The following is a 19,975-nucleotide window of genomic DNA, read 5'->3' as shown; positions in this document are numbered from 1 at the left end:
AAGTTACCAACGATCTTCTCTTAGCCTCAGATAATGGACTTGTTTCTATACAGACGCATGCAGACGACACCCAGCTCTACCTCTCTGCTGCTCCATCTTCTGCCCTCCCCCCTCCCTCCCTCCTTACCTGCTTACATAATATCAAATCCTGGTTCACCCATAACTTTTTGAAACTCAACCCCGACAAAACTGAAATTCTCCTCGTGGGCACCAAATCCACCCACTCTAAAACCAGCACCTTCTCCATTCTAATTGACAACAATACTGTCCTCCCCTCCCCCCAATTTAAAAGCCTGGGTGTCATCCTAGACAGTACTCTCTCCTTCACTCAGCATATCAATACCACTACCCGGTCGGCCTACTCCCATCTCCGTAACATAAACCGCATCCGTTCTTCACTCACCATCGATAGCACGGCCATACTCGTTAATGCCTTTGTCACCTCTCGTTTGGATTACTGTAACTCACTCCTCACTGGTCTACCTCTCAAATCACTTCATAAACTACAACTTGTCCAGAACTCTGCTGCCCGAATCATCACCAGAACTCCATTCTCACATCATATTACCCCTGTCCTTAAACAACTTCACTGGCTCCCTGTGTCCTTCCGTATAAACTATAAAATCCTCCTCCTCACCTACAAAGCCCTCCACTCTATTGCCCCACCATACATCACTGATCTACTTCATATCTATTCTCCGCCTCGTACTCTCCGCTCCTCCAGTTCCACTCTCCTCTGCACCCCTACAGTGCGCCTGGCCACTATGGGCGCTAGAACCTTCAGCCACACTGCGCCCCGCCTTTGGAACATTCTCCCTCATCGCATCTGGTCATCTCCGGACTTATCAACTTTTAAATCATCACTCAAAACGTATCTGTTCCGTATAGCGTTTTCCACCTAACTCTCTTAACTTCCCAAAGCAGCCCGTGATGTTCTACCACCCTCTGCCTATTTCATATTGTCTCATATTGTTTCATATTTGTTGTTCTGTCATCTGGGTTTTTGTGTTTCAATTTGCTTTTGCTGTACATCGCCCACTTCCTGAATGCTCTGCACTTTTGCCTTTACATTCTGGCCATCTGTTTATGCATTGTTGTTATTGCTGTTTTAATGCACTCTATGTATTTCATGCTGTATGCTTCCTTTTTCTCTCTGTAAGGTGACCTTGAGAGTTTGAAAGGCGCCATGAAATAAAATTTATTATTATTATTATTATTATTATACTTCCTCTCTCTGTACCTTCTGCAGGTGTCTCTGGTCCTGGAGCTGTATATCGCTGATGTGCAGGTACTGGTCCCACCAACCTGGTTTGTTGTTTATTGTTTCTGTTCTTTTCTCTCTGCTCTATCCACTCACCCCAACCGGTCGAGGCAGATGGCCACCCAAACTGAGCCCGGTTCTGCTGGAGGTTTTTTCTTTCGTTAAAGGGAGTTTTTCCTCTCCACTGTCGCCAAGTGCTTCCTCATAAGGGAATTGTTGGGTTTTTAGTTTTAGTTTTTGTAAAGTGCCTTGAGATGATTTGTATTGTGATTTGGCGCTATACAAATAAAATTGAATTGAATTGAATACTTGTCCTCCTAGACCTTAGTGCTGCATTCGACACCATTGACCACAACATCTTATTACAGAGACTGGAGCATGTGACTGGTATCAGAGGAACAGTGTTAAAATGGTTCCAATCCTATTTATCAGACAGATTCCAGTTTGTTCATGTCCATGATGAACCTTCCACACGAACAAAAGTTAGTTATGGAGTTCCACAAGGCTCTGTGCTAGGACCGATTATGTTCACCCTGTACATGCTCCCTCTAGGCTATGTCATTAGGAAGCACTCTATTAATTACCACTGCTATGCAGATGACACTCAGTTGTATCTATCTATTAAACCTGTTAACACAAACCAGTTAACCAGACTTCAAGCCTGTCTGACTGACATAAAGGCCTGGATGACCAGTAACTTTTTACTTTTAAACTCAAAGAAAACAGAAGTCATTATATTTGGGCCAAAAAATCTCAGAAATAACTTTTCTCAAATTATAGCTACTCTAGATGGCATAGCCCTGGCCTCCAGCACTACTGTAAAAAAACCTTGGAGTTATTTTTGACCAGGACATGTCCTTTAAGTCACACATAAAACAAATCTCTAGAACTGCATTCTTTCACCTGCGCAACATTTCCAAAATTAGGAGCTTCCTGTCTCTAAAATGATGCTGAAAAACTACTTTTAAGGCTAGACTTAAAACCTTCCTCTTTGACAAAGCATATAGTTAGGGCTGGCCTCAGGCAACCCTGAACCATCCCTTAGTTATGCTGCTATAGGCCTAGACTGCCCGAGGACCATCGGTGCACTGAGCTCCCCTACCCTAACCCCCCCTTTCCCTTCCCCTCCCCTCTCCTCCCACCTCATGTATATTCCACCATTGAATGTCACTAACCTTGTGCTCTCTCTCTCTCTCTCTCTCCCCTAGTTTGTGCACTCTCCCTCTCCCTCTCTCTCTGTTCTCTCTGTACCTTCTGCAGGTGTCCCTGGTCCTGGAGCTGTTTATCGCTGATGTGCAGTTACTGGTCCCACCAACCTGCAGTGTCTATCTGTTGTTTATTGTTGCTGTTCTTTTCTCTCTCCTTTATCCACTCACCCCAACCGGTCGAGGCAGATGGCCGCCCAAACTGAGCCCGGTTCTGCTGGAGGTTTTTTCTTCCGTTAAAGGGAGTTTTTCCTCTCCAATGTCGCCAAGTGCTTGCTCATAAGGGAATTGTTGGGTTTTTAGTTTTAGTTTTTGTAAAGTGCCTTGAGATGATTTGTATTGTGATTTGGCGCTATACAAATAAAATTGAATTGAATTGGTGTGCCTGCCTATAAATCGGCCAAATTTGCAGTGAAATCGGCCGATTAAGTCATGTTTGAGCTGTTCTTACTGGAAAATGTCTAGGTTCCTTTACTGTTTGCATGTTTTAATGTTTTTTATCGTTGTCTTATTGTTAACTACTGTCTGTTTCATCTATGTAATGTGCTGTTGTCTTTGTCCTTATCAGGGAAAAGGTATGCAAGTTAGCTTTTAGGTATATGACCTAAGAACATAGCATTTTTATTATTGTTGTGACAATGTTCATGTTTGTCTCCCTGTCAAATAAATATATATACTACTACCAATAATAATGTTTTAGTAGTAGTAGTAGAAATTTATTTCTCTTTTAAAACCAAATTTTCAAGTTGATTTTCCAACACACTACTTAACGGGGAATGTATTAATCCTTTTTGTTGAAAGATTAGTGTTTCATTTGTAAATTTGTTTTTAGAATCCCCCTTTCATTGTCCATTAAAACAGTATTTAATAAAAGTTTCTGTTTTTCCTGAACGATTTTATACCAATTAATGACACCTACTGTCGTCGTTTTAATTGCATTTATTACCACCCCTCATTTGGTAACCATGTATTTAAACAAACTGCGGATGACTCTAACATGTCTTGCATTTCACTAGCTAGTCTCATGTCTTCCACAGTAGATGAACATATGCATATACCTTCAGGTTAAACTGTTAAACGACCTTTAGCACTAGCCAGCACAAAATAAATAGTAAAACACCAAAGACAAAATATTCTTGTTTCTGTAACTTATAGCGTTTGCTAGCAAACCTAAAGTTAACATTAGCTACCTCTAATGTATGTCACAGTTAACTTAGCTCAGTAGTGACTTAAGGTTAGCTTAAGTTAGTCAACTAAAACAAAGGGAACCTTTTTTGGATACAATAATGTTACGTATTGTTGTCTGTTTGCTAAAACAAATCCTGGCGTTGTAGCGAGGGACAAACTAATGTTACTAATATTTAGCGAGCTAGCTAACGTTAACAGTTAGTAAACAGCACCAGGTCATTTGACATTAGATCCTAATTAACATCTACCGTTAACTAACGAATACGAGACTTTGGCTTAAAACTTACCTCACAATAAGCGGGCGGACTCTGAGACAAACTTTTACAGCCGACTCCTCCATCATTTTCTGTCTGATACTGCGTCGTCTTTCCACCAAACAGCCACCCAGTAGACAAACGTACCTGCGATCCCGGCTACGGTTTAAATTCTGTCGCTTCAATTGCGATTGGTCGACGTCATCAGATGGGCAGTTCCATTAGTGTGGGTGAAAATACGATTAGTATATGTGTTCGTTGCGATTATAGTTTTTTAAAACAATTTTAACAAACTGTTCAACGGCCGAAGGTTGAACAAATGACCTCGAAAGTTATATTTAGTTAGCTTAAAGTAAAGTTAGCGTTAGAAAATCAAGCTGATGTGGCTGCATCTGAACGATGACGCAAAAATGCGACTGGCTTGACGCAGCATCATCAAACCGCGTCTGGTCTAAACTCATGACGACGTGATGATTTTTGTAGTTTAGTAGAGGTTAACTGTCAATATACCTTTATTGCAACCGAGTTACACGCCTGGACAGGATTACGTTATATTAAGGGTTCATATGCAGAATAATCGAAAAGATTAAAAAAAAACAAAACACGTTCTTAGGGAGGGGCAGTTTGCTGTGGAAATGTCTCTATTTCTTGTCAACAGGTAACGTCAGGCTTGTTTTCTGCACTACACTGGTCTCTTCTTTTAATTAGGTTAGATAAAATCACGATTTTGAAGTTAAAAAAAAATCTGATCCTAACCCTATAGCTCACCAAAAACCACAGATACTAAGTCCTGTCCCATTTTAAATTGGAGTAAGTAGATCAGACAGAGATCAAAAATGGATCACAACTGAATAATGTTGAGGACTTTTTTCTGTTTAAAAACTTAAGGTGAAAAATCAGGGGTTTTGTTGTACAATAGTACATAGTTAAAATACACCAAACAAATATTTTAATTCTTGTTATGAAATTGTCATGAATTGTCATGTTGCTCTCAGGTATCTTGGAGAGGAGAAAGACTGGAGTGTCTCACAGGAGTCTCGGTCTCAAGTGTTACTGGCTAAACTGCAGCAGAAAGCAAAAGAGAAGCAGAGTTTGACAGGCCAGAAAGAGTGCCTGCTCCAAGAGCCGACAGTACAACAGGATCTCAAAAAGAAAAGAAAAGCTCACAAGGACAGCAGTCAACAGCCTTCACTCTTCAAAAAGCAGAAATCAGAAGTAGTACCTTCGTATGTTTGGGAATCTGACAACCATGATGAGCCTGTCGAGAAGAGAAACCAGAAATGTGTTAATGAGAAACAGAAGAAGGAGGATCAGAAAGGCGTGTACTTGTAATGTTCATTCAGCAACAGCTACTCAGTTCTCATGTCATTGGGCCTCGTGCAATAACCACTCATACAGATTTGTTCTCACGTTGCGCATGATTTAGGAGTATTTGTGGCCCTTCGATAATTTTCTCTTGACCTGTTATATGAATAGACAGTGCCTCTCTCTACAAGGAAAAAAAATTCATCTGACTTAATGAAAAGCAGACAGGCTAACTTAGATTCTGCAAATTGGGTAGATATTCAAAAAAAATCTTTATTTTATTTGTTACATGTTTGCAAAGCTCAGCTGATATTTTTAAAGTTCTCAAGTATTGCCCATAAAATAAAATCCAGATGTGGCCGGTGTACTACGTGAACAAGCTTGTCCTTATGTTCTTGGCCATGCAATGTAGTTCTGTGCACATAAACGTCGTCAAAGTTACACGCCTGTATCATGAGAAAATCACCCTGCAGACTGGGACTGAATAGCGAAATTTATAATCTCAATAATAATGTGTATCTCAAAAGTTTTATCTATGGATGAAAAGCAACTAAACCCTGCTCTTACAGTGTTATAGTTTGGAATGTTTTAATCCGCTGATCTTTAAAATAGATTGTAATCAGTGATTTTACATTACTGAAGCCACTGAAGTCGGCTAGTTCAAAGTATCTTCTCCATGTTGAATTACTTTGTCTTTTTTGGGGTTTAGGCAGTTCAGCTGAAGGTCTTCCAGACGCTCCTGTGGCTGTTAGACATGGACAGGCAGACAAAAGAGATGAAGAAAAGACGGAGACAGAAAATGACACACCAAAACGAACCCTAGAGAAGACTTCTGCTCCATCTGGATTCACAATTCTTGGTGGATTTGAGATCAAACCCATCCAGAAGGTGCAGAGATTTTGTGCTAAAAGAAGGGTCAGGAGTCACTGCTTTCATTAGTATTCCTCCTTGGATTGTTATAATAAATATCCACAAAGCATTCCTTCCTGTTTTCACAGGTGCATAGAGTCCTGCCACAGTGGCTCGCTCAGCCTGATGTCATTCACAGAGACATTAAAAGCAATCTGGTGCCCATCTCTGCCATCCCAGGGCTGTCTGCTCAGCTCATAAAAAAACTACAAAATAATGGAATTGAACGCTTCTTTCCAGGTAATGACACAAACTGAATTTTGGGTTCATTCAACATGAACACCAGTGGTCATTTATTTGTTAGAATTAATTCTCATAACACAGGTATCATTTATGAGTGGGTGAAGGGATGGAATGAATGAAAAAACTGTGAATAGTTATCGTGAGCTTTTCACAGTGCAAGCAGAGGTCATCCCAGCCATCTTGGAGAGCACTCAGCAGGGGCTGCTGATGGGACGTGGTGGCTACAAGCCCAGAGATATCTGTGTGTCTGCACCAACAGGCAGTGGCAAGACTCTAGCATTTGTCATACCTGTTGTACAAGTGAGTTCTCCTGAGACAGAAATGCATATTATATATACAGGCATCACTGTGACTGTCCAGATTAAAGAAGGATGTTTTCACCATCAGCTGCTGATGGAGCGGGTGGTATGTGAAGTCCGGGCTTTGGCTGTTTTGCCGACCAAAGAGCTCGCGCAACAGGTGAGAATCTTTCACAACAAAAATTCAGCCATGTTTGTTTCTGAGGTTAAAAAAAGCTCAGCTGATTGTTCCCCTGCACAGGTTTGCAAAGTGTTCACATCATACACTGAGGGAACTACTTTGAAAGTGGTGATGTTGGCTGGTCAGAGGTCCTTTCCTGCAGAGCAGGTGTTGCTCTCAGAACTTAGGTGAGTACAAAACTGAAACCTGTTTTCATAAAGAACGAGAAAGCTTCAACAATATGCACCAATACTCTAACACATTCTATTTAGAAAGTTTATTTAAAAAGTTCAAATGAACTCCTCCTCAACCATTTTACACGAGAGTTAATATAAGTTTATAATATAGATATTAAGAGCTCATTTTAATTAAATAATAAAAAATAATATAATATTCAAACCATTTATAAAAGCTTTATTTACAAATGGATAAATTACTGATCTTTAATAGGGACACCACTTGAGTTTCTGAGTGTAAAATCATTTTGCTTACTTCTGATTCTTTAGGTTCAATTAAAGCAGGAAGAAAGAGGAGCATTTTATTTGTTATTTACAAAGTGACAAAAAAACCCATTTATTCCAACAAATCTTGCCCAATTATGTTTATTAAGCACGGTTTTTCATCCAGAGGGGGCGTGAGGCGCAGTTTAGCAGACATCGTTGTGGCGACTCCTGGTCGACTGGTCGATCACATCAACGGGACTTCAGGCTTATGTTTGGAACACCTCAGGTTTCTTGTGAGATCATAAAACCTTAAACCAGTATATTTACAAACAAAAACAGCAGATATAACTATAGAGAAGTCAATTGTGAGCTATCTACCACAGCACATATTTTTTAAGTGGCTTTGATTCTCACATTTATTCCAGATCATTGATGAGGCTGACAGGATGATTGACAGCATGCACCATTCTTGGCTCAGTCAGGTAGTGAATGCAGTGTACAGGTCAGGAAATGGACCTGAAGCCGTGTCCATCTTCAGGAGGACTGAGCCAGCACACATCACAGCAACTAGGTGAGCCAAAGTATTTCCTGAATTCTCACAGTCTTCGGTGTGCAAAAATAGGCATTAATTAATCCTACTAATATAAGGGAAATCAGAAGGGATTTGTTGGGTTTTTTTCTTTTTGTAAAGTGCCTTGAGATGATTGAATTGTGATTTGGCACTATATAAATAAAACTGAATTGAACTGAATTACTAATAAGCAAATGAATCCTTGTCCCAGTCTGTCTTCGCCTCAGATGCCACTGCAGAAGCTGCTATTTTCTGCAACTCTAACACAGAACCCAGAGAAGCTGCAGCAGCTGGGCCTCCACCAGCCCAGACTATTCAGCTCCATCCATGGCCACTCCAGCAGCAGCAGCAAAAACACCACATCAGCAGCTCCCACCCAGAAACAAGACCGCTTTGACTTCCCCCAAGGTCTGACGGTAGGAAATGACCTTCAGGAAGGAGGACAGGGAAACATGGAAATATAGTAGATTGCGGAGCAGTCAGACCATATATTGATTAACAAACACTATAAATTACTGTGTCTTTGTGTTGTTAGGAGTATTACGTTCCCTGTACATTAAGCAAAAAGCCTCTCCTCATCCTCCACTTCATCCTACGTATGAAGCTGAGCCCCATCCTCTGTTTCACCAACTCCAGAGAGACCGCACACAGGTTGGAGAGAGCTGTTTAAACCAATCACAGAAAGTTTCTTGTGTGCTTTAAACATCCAAGCCATTGTCTTGCTTCTCTCCTTCTCAGACTTTTCCTGCTGGTGCAGCTCTTTGGTGGAGTTCATGTAGCTGAGTTCTCCTCCCGACTCTCTCCTGGAGAGAGAAAGAAAACGCTGAAGGAATTTGAAAAAGGAAAAATCCAACTGTGAGTCTGTGGGTAAAGTAAAAGAAAAATGATGTATACAGACAAGTGTGCATGTGGGTGATGATGAAAAGTAATGAAAACCAGCTCCCGCATCCAAATCATGTCATCTGTAGGTTGATCAGCACAGACGCTGCTGCCAGAGGCATCGACATCAGCGGGGTCAAATGTGTTGTGAATTATGATGCACCACAGTACATCAGGACATACATTCACAGGTGAGCTCAAATGTACACAGAAAAGATTGTGTTGTAAATCAGCAAGTGAAAATTTACATTCACCTCCCAGGTCTTTTTGCCATATCCAGTCTTTTTATTTTACATTTTACTGCCATGCTGCCAGCTACACTTTGGAGGAGTGTTGAGGAACACTTAATATCTCTTAACATTTATTTTCATTTGTCTATATAATTATTGATGGACAAAAATGAAAGTTTCCTTCTCAAATTAAATCCTTGACACAATATAGTAAAAAATGAATGGGCCTGAGTGCACAAGCAAAGTGACAGTTAAAGTGAATAGCACCAATTATGTTATTACAAATGCAGCTGTCAGTGTGTGTGGTATATTGGGCAGCAAGTGAGGATGGCATGTTAGAAGCAGGAAAAACAGGCAAGTGTAAGGATGTGAGTGGCTCTGACAGTGGCCAAAGTGTGGTGCCTAGATGACTGGGTCAGACCATCTCCCAGTCTACAGATCTTGTTGGGTGTTCCCAGTCTGCAGTGGTTAGTACTGACCAAAAGTTGACTAAGGAAGGACAGTGAACTGGCGAAAGGGTCATGGCCGCCCACGAATCACTGATGATGAGGTGTTACTGTAGATTAAACTTTCAAATTTCATTGATTCTTTTCAAAACATTCCATTCTGTTTGAATCTTTGTAAAAATGGCTGAAATGAGAAATACTGCACATTGGTCTGAAGAGAACCATTCAGCAGCTACTGGTGATGTCACAGCTAGAATGGTGAGGCTTGAATTTGTCTGAAGAAAATGATCTCTAACTTGTCCTGACAACCACTGTTTTTACCTGTTTTTCACTCAATGGCAGACCCTTCCTGACAGTCTGACTACAGTATGAAAGCAAACAGATTCACAGAACATGCACAGTGAGCTACAGAGTGACATGAGTACCAACCTACTGCTGCCCTGACTCCTGTGTACACAGTGTTTGGCAGGTGGTCATAATGTTAGGGCTGAGGGGAAGCAGCATCAATATTGTGTTCTGACTGAGACCACATTACAGCTCTGGCCGTTTTATCTGTGTTCAGGATTGGAAGAACAGCGAGAGCGGGAAAAGCAGGCCTCGCCTTTACCTTTCTGCTTGGAGTACAGGTGAAACACTTGTACATGGGTATACCTAATGTACAGATACACTTTAAAGGGGATAACTTTACAACTGGTCATTCATATCCAGTTAGCCAATCAGCATTAAGCAAAATGTTTTCATTTACCAAATTAGGAGACAAAGTTTCTTCAGATGGTGACAGAAGCAGGAAGCCCTGGGATTCAAAAACAGATAGTTAAACCCAAGAATCTGAAGAGTATGGAAGTCCGATATGAACAAACATTACAGGAGCTGGCTGATGTTATTAAGGTACCATCTCTAACACATTTATTAAACTGCTGTACTATATAAAAAACTAAATTATTGTTTGCCTTCTAATATACTGCCTTTCCCTGTTTTTCTCTACAGGATGAGAAAGCCAACGCTTTTTGACTCCTGCTATATTTGAAGATGTGTATATTGTATAATAAAACATAAATGCGTTCAGCTGCACACATGATCCCTACTCATGGAAACAAGTGGAATTCGTTTTAAAGTTAGATTACCTGTTAACTGTGACATTGACTGTGCAGCTCTGTTGTGAATATATATCAGTTCAATCAGTTAATTAATGTGAAGTGAAATTTCATCATGCATATTCTTTTCAATATCAAGTGACTTCATAACAACCAAATGAATGCAAATAAAAAAGAAAGCACAGAGTTTATTATTCAATCATTTATCTTGTTTTAGCTGCTATAATAAATGTCATTCCAAACATCAAGTATGGTGTTTAGTCAAAACACAAAGATTTTCAATTTACAATACAAAGCAGCAAATCCTCACATCTGAGAGCCTATAAATAGGTACTTCACAATAGACATATGCTATTAATTTGTACACTATTTGCTTATTCTGTGAAAAAGCATAGGCTTATCCTTAAAACACATTTTAATGAAATTATTTTACCAGGCAGTCCCATAGAGATCGAGATTTTTTACTAGGTTAGTGATGTACACACTGAATAGAAGCTTATCTATCCATGTCCCCAGGTGCTTGTAAAAGGACAGTCTTAACAGGTGTCTGTTTCCATTCAGGCAAGTTTTAATTTCCACGAAATACTTACACACACACACACACAATATTACACGTGCTGTCAGTCCCATTTGGAAGTCTTCCTCCTCATGTACCTCTCTCCTTCACCGTCGATGGCTTCATATAGCTGCTCGTTATTTTCTTTCATTGCGTGCAGGTAGCCCAGGTAACCCACACACACAGTGATGGTCACCAGTCCGAACACCATCACTGGTTTATTCTGACAAAACACATCAACATGATCCAGTCAGCGCTCTGGACAGTGACACTGTCGCAAAATTAGCCACGGCTAGGTATTTCCAGGAAGGGGGTTCAGGGGAAGGGGAATTTTGCGCTTCTATCCAATTCAATATAAAATTTAAACATGCAATTTGAAAATGCATTTTGCAATTGTAATTCAACACTCAATTCACTTTGAATTATTTTGGTTACATTTTTTAATGAAAGCTGAATCAACTGCATGTTTTACTGCAATTAAGTATTGCAGCTTTGTATATCGAGATACCAATTGGAAAATGAATTGCACGTTAAATAAAGAAGCCCAAACATTGCATAGAATTTACAGGTTGATTAAGTGACCCACTTACGAAATGTCCCACCTGAACACATTGAAAGATAGATTTAAGAGCTGTTTAAAAACTAATCAATTTGATATTTAAAGCCATCTGGTGCTACGTCGGGGCTAACTGCTAAGCCCATTTTAAGTGGAAACATGTCTAATGGTTAAGGACCAGTGAACAACACTGTAGGCTATCTAACAGAGCTATTGACTCAACTTACAGGTTTGATGAAGAGCTCTGGGTTGACAGCTCGGAACAGTGTGCTGGTCTGTGCTCCCCTCAGCCCGGGGGTCCTGTAGCCTCTTTCCCCGGAACTCTCCTTCCCTTTACTGGCCTCTTTATCGGACATGTTCGGTCGAAACTGGAGCTTTTTGGGAAAACACCTGAGAGTAACGCTCCACACATTCACCTTTCAGTTTAAGACTGGTGTTATTTTCCCTTCCTAGACGCAGCCATGTTTCAAAGCCAACGACATTACGGTAAAAAACAGTGAATAGGTCACATCGCCCCCAGTGGTCATGAGCGGTACGTCCACAGCTGACAGGTTTGTTTACATTGGACACAAGTTTAAAAGGATAAAATGGAAGAACACTAGACTCATCATTAATTCAATTCAATTCAATTCAATTTTATTTGTATAGCGCCAAATCACAATACAAATCATCTCAAGGCACTTTACAAAAACTAAAACTAAAAACCCAACAATTCCCTTATGAGCAAGCACTTGGCGACAGTGGAGAGGAAAAAACTCCCTTTAACGGGAGAAAAAACCTCCAGCAGAACCGGGCTCAGTTTGGGCGGCCATCTGCCTCGACCGGTTGGGGTGAGTGGATAGAGCAGAGAGAAAAGAACAGCAACAATAAACAACAAATAGACACTGCAGGTTGGTGGGACCAGTAACTGCACATCAGCGATATACAGCTCCAGGACCAGGGACACCTGCAGAAGGTACAGAGAGAACAGAGAGAGAGAGGGAGAGAGCACAAACTAGAGGAGAGAGAGAGCACAAGGTTAGTAACATTCAATGGTGGAATATACATGAGGTGGGAGGAGAGAAGAGAGGGGAGGGGAAGGGAAGGGGCGGGGTGTTAGGGTAGGGAAGCTCAGTGCACCAATGGTCCTCGGGCAGTCTAGGCCTATAGCAGCATAACTAAGGGATGGTTCAGGGTTGCCTGAGGCCAGCCCTAACTATATGCTTTGTCAAAGAGGAAGGTTTTAAGTCTAGCCTTAAAAGTACAGAGTGTGTCTGCCTCCTGAACCCAGGCTGGGAGCTGGTTCCATAGGAGAGGAGCTTGATAACTAAAGGCTCTGCCTCCCATTCTGCTTTTGGAAACTCTGGGAACCACAAGTAGACCTGCGCTCTGAGAGCGAAGTGGTCTATTGGGATAATATGGTACTATGAGGTCTTTAAGGTATGAAGGAGCTTGATTATGAAGGGATTTGTATGTGAGAAGAAGGATTTTAAATTCTATTCTATATTTTACAGGGAGCCAATGAAGAGAAGCCAATATAGGAGAAATATGATCTCTCTTGCTAGTTCCTGTCAGGATTCTGGCTGCGGCATTCTGGATTAATTGGAGGCTTTTTATGGAGATATTGGGACATCCAGATAGTAATGAGTTACAGTAATTTCCCCATATTTCCGATTAGCCTTAGCCAGCAGCTTCAGATTTGACTCGATGTCGCCCGCTCTGGCCCCAGGAATACATTTGACTATGGTCGCTGGTGTCTCTATTTTCACGTTCCTGACTATGGAATCGCCAATTATCAGAGTCGGTTTCTCAGCGGGTGTGTCGCTGAGCGGGGAAAATCTATTAGAAACGTGAACAGGCAGGTGATGAGCCGTGGGCTTCTGCTTAGGAGTACGTTTCCGTCGAACCGTCGCCCAGGCTAATTCTCCGGGCTGCTCCGGAGCTGCCCTTGGACCGCTAACAGACCCTGAGCTCGGTGGCTCCACACCAGCTAACGGGGCTAGGCTAGCTGGCTTTTGTTCGAAGGTGCGGAGCCGCGCTTCCAAATCAGTGATCCTCGCCTCCAAGGCTAACAGAACCTTACACTTATTACAGGTATCATTATCGCTAAAGGAGGCAGAGGAATAACTAAACATGTGGCACACCGAGCAAGAAAGAGAGAGAGAGGGAGAGGCCATGTTAGCTAAGCTAACTAGCTAGCTAAGCTAACCGGTAGGCTAACGAGCACCAGGTCAGGAAATAGCACTAAATACCGGTCAAAATAGAAAGGTACTTGACTAGTACCGGAATGTAGCAGTTAATGAATTGTTTAGAGTTTAGTTAGTTTTTAGGTGTGTTAAACTATAGCTAGTCTGTTGCTAGTCTGTAGACGAACTATACAACACACACAACACGATACGCTTGCAAGACAAAAGTGATTCGCTTACCCGGAGACATTTAATCCATGCATTAAACATTCAGACTGACTGTTTGTACTGGTAGGCCATTCTCAAAGAGTAAAACCATAAAAAATGATGGGTATGAGAGAATTAAAAAGTAATAACTTTGTGCCAAGGAATAGATTGCTACCAGGCAAAAATGGACTGTGAGCCCCTTATGACCCTGTTGTCTTTCCTTGTCATTGTACATTTCATGCATTTATTTAAGGAAAGTCACTAGACGTTTATATAAAAGTATAATAAATGGCTTGAAACTTAACTTGAGGCCCCAACAAGACCTTAACATTATGTACTGATATAGATGTCATCTTATGGCCCCTTTCAGTTTATCTTATGCTTTGGTGCTGCATGGTATTTCCAAACAAGTCATTATTTACAATGAACCAATTGACCTCCCATTTTAAGTTTCATTAACACTAAGTATTTTTTGGCAAGTACATTTTAACATCATGTCATCACATTTCATTATTTGTATCATGTCTGGGAGGAGAAGAAAACACATTGGCCTGTCTTTATGCTCATGTTGTTTGTATTTTGTTTTGTTTGTATATCATTTGTAATTAACCGCTTTACCTGTATAATCTAAATAACTTTAAATACAAATATTTGCACTCATTGCTCTGTTTCACTTTATGTATGTATATTATCCATGTGTGGAAATGCCAATAAACCAGAACCTGATATAACTCTGTTAACATTAGCAGATGGCAAATGGCCACCAGATACAACCCTAAAACAACAAATTTATTATTTTCAATAGAAATAATATACTCAACAATTAAAGAAAAAATGGAGGAAAACAAAAGCCAAAAAATGAAATGACAGGAAACTTTGGAGACAATTTTGTTGTAAATGCATTTTGTATGAAAAAATGCATAGCAAACTCAACTAAACTGATAACTTACAGCATGGTCACTGCTGATCAGGTAAAAAAGTGTCTAAATGCACTTTAGTTAGGTGAATGAAGTGCAGGACTCCAGAGGGTGGAATGGCCCCTGCAAAGACTCCCAACAGTTCCATATTGCTGAATAATACATATTGTAATGTCCCTGCACATACAGCCAACAGACTCGTTATATTTCAGCTCAGAACAGGATCAGAGCTATTGTCTCAGTCGTAGCCCACAGTGTGCAACATCCTTTCCTAGATCTCGCTCGCCGCCAACTCTGTCTACTCCTCCTCTCCTACGCACACGCACACGCCGTATCTCTTCTTCTATGCTGCAGCGTGCATCTCTCTAGCTTCCCCTCCTGGCCACCCAAGGAACAACTCAGGCAAACACAACAAAACACCACAGCCATTACAATATGATCATAATGCAGAAGGAATGCTTTTATTATTGTGGAATTATTATTAGTGCATGACCATGTAAACAGTATTTAACTGTTCAAAGAAAGGTTGTAGGTAATACTCCATGTCTTTTAAGATGATCACAAGTATTACGTAAAATATTAATTTGTAATAATATATAGCTGTCCAATAAACGTAACACCTTTTCTTTTGATTTAAAGAGGAGACATTAATTAATAAAAAATTAAAAGTATACCAGAAATCCCGCGACCCTGAAAGAGAACAGCGCCCCAGTGTTCGTGAAAAACCTACTACAATAATTATAAGGGACAGATTACATGAGTGCAGGCAGAACAGGAGACCGGTGTGTGGTGACATATTTTATTCATCAGCTGTGTAATGTGACCTGACCCCCATAACAGCTGCATGACAAACTGGTGGGAGAATAAGGAAGTAAACCTGAGTTGATGCAGCGTGGTTTGTGGGTTAGCCTATTCCAATGTCCCTTTTCCTCACACTGAGCAAGCTGTTTTTTTAATTAAACAGCTCCATGGTGATATTGTCCGTGCGCAAACACGCACACTTCACCTTTAGCCTGCATGTGAAATTTTGTGTTCAACAGGTGATCTACAGCGAGCATCGTGCCCTTGTTAGTAATTCACAACGTATTTTGTTCAGAAACAAAAGAGAAAGCGGTCTCTGCGATCCTGTGTGGAGGCCATGATAAGAGTGTTTGTTGGATAAGGTGTGGCACAGAACTGTCCCCTGCAGCAGGTGAGCGGGCGGCTGAGGACGCAGCACAGTGCCGACACCAACGGAGGAAAAAGATATCTGCTAAGTAAGTGCTCTCACATCTGTTTGACAAAAGCCAACACAACACCTGTAAGTTTTCTTTTAGCCGCAGTAAAACAGAGTACATAAATGTGTGTGTGTAAATATATAGTAAGATATCGGCGTCTTAGAGAAACATAATATAAACGTGCATATTATAACATAAAGCCTGTATGTCGCTCTGTCCTTAGAAACACAACCGCCTATTATATTACAGAGACATTCAGTAAACCACGTGAGAACTCTGACAGTGTTAAGTCAGGTACTTGTAAGTCATTGTTCCATTATACAGTATCCAAGGTATATAGGCCTTTTTGCAATCATTTGTCTTAGGAATCTGGTTATGTAGAATACATGGGTGTCAGCCTGTGTGCCACATTATGAAGGTTTTTCTATGATGAGCCCATATTCAGAAGAATAATTACAGGGGTCTGAAATGTACTTAAGTAAAAAGTAAAAATGTTTTTTTGCCACCAATGATACACAATACATCTTTTGATAACTTTCGACATAAAAAAGGACATTTTTTTATTAACAACCTGCACAGTGCTGGTACAGGGAACAAAACACAACACATTCACCATGAATCATTCTTGAACAGCTCTTTTAAATACGGCCATGGATGGAGAATGTCTTGCTCCTCTTTCCCTCTAGTTGGCTACGTCTTTTACGTCATGACGTCATCCGCAGAGGTTGAAAAAGTATTAATAAGTAAGGAGTTTTGATAATGTAAGGAGTAAAAAGTACAGATATTTATGTTTAAATGTAAGGAGTAAAAGTAAAAAGGACTCGGAAAAACAAATACTCAAAGTATGGATACCTGAAAAATCTACTTAAGTACAGGAAATGTGTTCAGGCTTTCACAAATAGTATATTTCCAAAATAAATGCTACCAAACATTTGTAATAGCAATACTCCAGTTATGTCTAAGAATTGAAGGTTCATAAAATGTGGTGCAACGCTGGCAGCTTGGATGCTGTTGGTTATTTGAATATCTGCAAATGAGGTTGGTCTGCTGAAGCAGTCTATCATCAATGGTAGGGCGGAAACAGTTGGTGACCCAATCAGGAAGTCCTCCATAGACCGTCTCATTTTGGCTTGGCCCAACCTATTGCTTTGGGGCCACGTTCCACCTATGCAGTCTACGTAGGCTAAGAAGGCTGCGCCTTTGTAGGCTGCGTCTTTCAAAGGATGCAGCCCCTAAGAAACATCAATATCACTACTGGGACAGCAACGGTGAGGCTGGCAGTGGTAAATGAGAAGCCAGCTACCTACTAGTCACTAGCATCTGTAGACTGGCTACTAGCATTCCTGGGTAGTGCTAGTCCAACTCGTTCAACTCTTGAGCATAACGAGATATAGAAATTGTGCACGTTATATTTACAAAGTGATATAAATATAGTGAGATAATACAGTGCACTGATAAAGAATGATGGATTAGTAGGGTGCCAGTGGCAATTATACGCTGAATCTGCACAAATATGCAGATAATGTTTTGCAACGAATGCACATAAATGGCTCCCAGGAAGGTGGCTGTTGTATATACAAATAATGTGATTTATAGTAAATAGGTAGAAACATATTGGTATTCTTCTGTAAACCACAATTATCCCATGGTTTCTGTGGTGCTATGTTCAGTTCCACCCTGGTTTCTTTCCTAACAGAAACTCGGACGAAGATGAATTGGGGCTTTTTGGAGAACGTCCTCAGTGGAGTAAACAAGTACTCCACCGTGATTGGGCGCATTTGGCTTTCGGTGGTCTTCCTGTTCAGGATCTTGGTGTATGTGGCAGCAGCTGAGCAAGTGTGGAAAGACGAGCAGAAGGATTTTGTGTGCAACACCCAGCAGCCCGGCTGTGAGAACGCCTGCTTTGACCATTTCTTCCCCATCTCACAGGTGCGTCTCTGGGCTCTGCAACTCATCATGGTGTCTACCCCATCCCTGCTGGTTGCCCTGCATGTGGCCTATAGGGAGCACCGGGAGGCCAAGTACAAGAGAAAACTGTACAAGGATAAAGGGAGCATTGATGGAGGTCTGTTCTGCACCTATATAGTAAGCCTTTTCTTCAAGATAGCCTTTGAAGTGGGCTCCCTTCTCGCTTTCTACTTCCTGTACAACGGCTTTCAGGTGCCCCTGCTGCACCGCTGCAGCCAGAGTCCCTGTCCTAACACGGTGGACTGCTACATTGCCAGAGCCAAAGAAAAGAAGATCTTCCTCTACATAATGGGCTGCACGTCCATTCTGTGCATCACTCTGAATTTTTTGGAGCTTATGTATATTGTATGGAAGCAGGTGTGGAAATGTTTCACCAGGCGGTATGTTCCAATGGAAGAGAAGGCTTTCAGCCACAAGCAGACACATGCTTCTAGTGTCAACACATTTGTTTCTGCTGAGCCAACATCAAACACAGAAGACAGCAGCACACAGCCTGTATCCAGCGCTGAAAACCAGCCTGTCCGGTCTCAGAGAACAGAGACTACCTGGAAACAGTGAAACACAATAATACAATGAAAATCTAGTAAAATTTTAATAATGTAATAATCTTCCAACAATGTCATAAGAGCAAAGTGCAAAATATAATGTATACATTTCTGTATATAATGTATACATCTGCGACCAGCTAAGCGTTGCACACATTGTAGTCGTGCCCTGTTTACGTTTTACACACACGGCTTCAGCTAATGATGGCCATTGAAAACCATTTGTTTCCAACATGTAATTACATTTTAGCATATTAGAATTGATGTTGACCGTCATGTGTGCAACAATTCCGAAAGTAGAAACGCGTGAAATTCAGACGAATATTCTCGCTAAAACACGCAGGATAACGTTCCTCAATAAATGTGTCTGTGCGTCCGACACACGCAACACGGGCACGATGCTCCCACCAAAAAATACACTTTTAATGAGGAAAGTTAATGTGCATGTTTTAGCCTGAAGTTTTGTCTGAATTGCGCGCGTTTCGACTTTCACATGCAAATGACTTGTTGTATATATATTTTTTGTTTACATATTCTTAGACTATGGCCCTTTGGGATTTAGGATTCAATTCAATTCAATTCAATTTTATTTGTATAGCGCCAAATCACAATACAAATCATCTCAAGGCACTTTACAAGAACTAAAAACTAAAAACCCAACAAATCCCTTATGAGCAAGCACTTGGTGACAGTGGAGAGGAAAAACTCCCTTTAATGGAAGAAGAAACCTCCGGCAGAACCGGGCTCAGTTTGGGCGGCCATCTGCCTCGACCGGTTGGGGTGAGTGGATAGAGCAGAGAGAAAAGAACATCAACAATAAACAACAGATAGACACTGCAGGTTGGTGGGGCCAGTAACTGCACATCAGCGATATACAGCTTCAGGACTAGGTGTTACGATCCTGCCTTGGACTTCCTGTTTGGGACTTTTCTTTTGAAAGACTGTGCAGGATCTAGTTTTTGTCTAGTTGTTTTACCTTGTTTTGATGTTGATTACCTGTGTCCTGTTTTCTCCCCTGAGTTAAATACCCCTCTATTTCCCTTAGTTCGTTGCCAGGTTGTTTGTCGTTTTCAATGATTCTAAGTCCAGTGACATTCTTCCGTTCGAGCCCTGTCCGTGTTTTTGCCCTGTCTGGATTTTCATCTTCAATCCCCTCGTCTGTTAAGTAACCGTGTTCATGTTGTTGAGTTTCTTTGTTGAGTTTACCTAGTCCGCGTCTGTATGTTCTGTCTGCCCGTGAGTGTGTGTGACCAGACCCTCTCCTGTTTCTGTGTCCTGTGAGTGAGTCTGCGTCCCCGTGAGTGTGTGACCAGACCCTCTCCTGTTTCTGTGTCCTGTGAGTGAGTCTGCGTCCCCG

The 19,975-nt window shown here is 41.1% G+C and overlaps 4 protein-coding genes across 9 annotated transcripts in view; 2 read left to right on the top strand and 2 right to left on the bottom strand.

Annotated features, from left to right (window-relative positions):
* cenpe (centromere protein E) overlaps positions 1 to 4,061 on the bottom strand; it is a 48,755-nt gene extending 44,694 nt beyond the window's left edge. For all 3 annotated transcript variants that reach the window (XM_026318836.1, XM_026318835.1, XM_026318837.1), the window contains exon 1: positions 3,942 to 4,061. In XM_026318836.1, the coding sequence (XP_026174621.1) occupies positions 3,942 to 3,997 (56 nt within the window). In that variant the 5' untranslated portion in view covers positions 3,998 to 4,061. The remainder of the gene's footprint in view (positions 1 to 3,941) is intronic.
* A 173-nt stretch (positions 4,062 to 4,234) lies between these two features.
* Positions 4,235 to 10,674, top strand: ddx51 (DEAD (Asp-Glu-Ala-Asp) box polypeptide 51). 2 transcript variants are annotated; one of them, XM_026319106.2, is made up of 16 exons: positions 4,235 to 4,566; positions 4,904 to 5,226; positions 5,923 to 6,101; positions 6,212 to 6,362; positions 6,520 to 6,665; positions 6,753 to 6,824; positions 6,906 to 7,012; positions 7,452 to 7,560; positions 7,693 to 7,838; positions 8,050 to 8,254; positions 8,374 to 8,489; positions 8,577 to 8,693; positions 8,807 to 8,908; positions 9,956 to 10,019; positions 10,147 to 10,281; positions 10,381 to 10,674. In XM_026319106.2, exons 1-16 carry the CDS (start codon positions 4,544 to 4,546, stop codon positions 10,402 to 10,404), a joined length of 2,019 nt encoding a protein of 672 aa, XP_026174891.1. In that variant the 5' UTR covers positions 4,235 to 4,543; the 3' UTR covers positions 10,405 to 10,674. The 2 variants fall into 2 exon arrangements, with proteins under 2 accessions (XP_026174891.1, XP_026174892.1); XM_026319107.1 differs by lacking the exons at positions 9,956 to 10,019; positions 10,147 to 10,281; positions 10,381 to 10,674 and having other exon boundaries at positions 4,238 to 4,566; positions 8,577 to 8,701.
* smim8 (small integral membrane protein 8) lies at positions 7,337 to 12,100 on the bottom strand. 3 transcript variants are annotated; one of them, XR_003296360.2, is made up of 4 exons: positions 11,827 to 12,100; positions 11,078 to 11,266; positions 10,139 to 10,186; positions 7,337 to 8,641 (listed from the first exon to the last, which is right to left on the bottom strand). XR_003296360.2 is itself a non-coding variant. In XM_026319109.2 (3 exons), the coding sequence occupies exons 1-2, from the start codon at positions 11,953 to 11,955 to the stop codon at positions 11,108 to 11,110; spliced, it is 288 nt and encodes a 95-aa protein (XP_026174894.1). In that variant the 5' UTR covers positions 11,956 to 12,100; the 3' UTR covers positions 7,337 to 8,641; positions 11,078 to 11,107. The 3 variants fall into 3 exon arrangements, 2 of the variants coding, with proteins under 2 accessions (XP_026174894.1, XP_026174893.1); XM_026319109.2 differs by lacking the exon at positions 10,139 to 10,186; XM_026319108.2 differs by lacking the exons at positions 7,337 to 8,641; positions 10,139 to 10,186 and having other exon boundaries at positions 10,675 to 11,266.
* A 3,832-nt stretch (positions 12,101 to 15,932) lies between these two features.
* gjb7 (gap junction protein beta 7) lies at positions 15,933 to 19,021 on the top strand. The gene is made up of 2 exons (XM_026318673.1): positions 15,933 to 16,144; positions 17,802 to 19,021. Exon 2 carries the CDS (start codon positions 17,816 to 17,818, stop codon positions 18,629 to 18,631), a length of 816 nt encoding a protein of 271 aa, XP_026174458.1. The 5' UTR covers positions 15,933 to 16,144; positions 17,802 to 17,815; the 3' UTR covers positions 18,632 to 19,021.
* The last annotated feature ends 954 nt before the right edge of the window (positions 19,022 to 19,975 follow it).

The sequence above is a fragment of the Mastacembelus armatus genome, chromosome 24, assembly GCF_900324485.2.
Source record: "Mastacembelus armatus chromosome 24, fMasArm1.2, whole genome shotgun sequence".
Classification (NCBI taxonomy): Eukaryota; Metazoa; Chordata; class Actinopteri; order Synbranchiformes; family Mastacembelidae; genus Mastacembelus; species Mastacembelus armatus.
The sequence above is the reverse complement of the archived record's forward strand: the minus strand, read 5'-3'. Positions and strand labels throughout refer to the sequence as shown.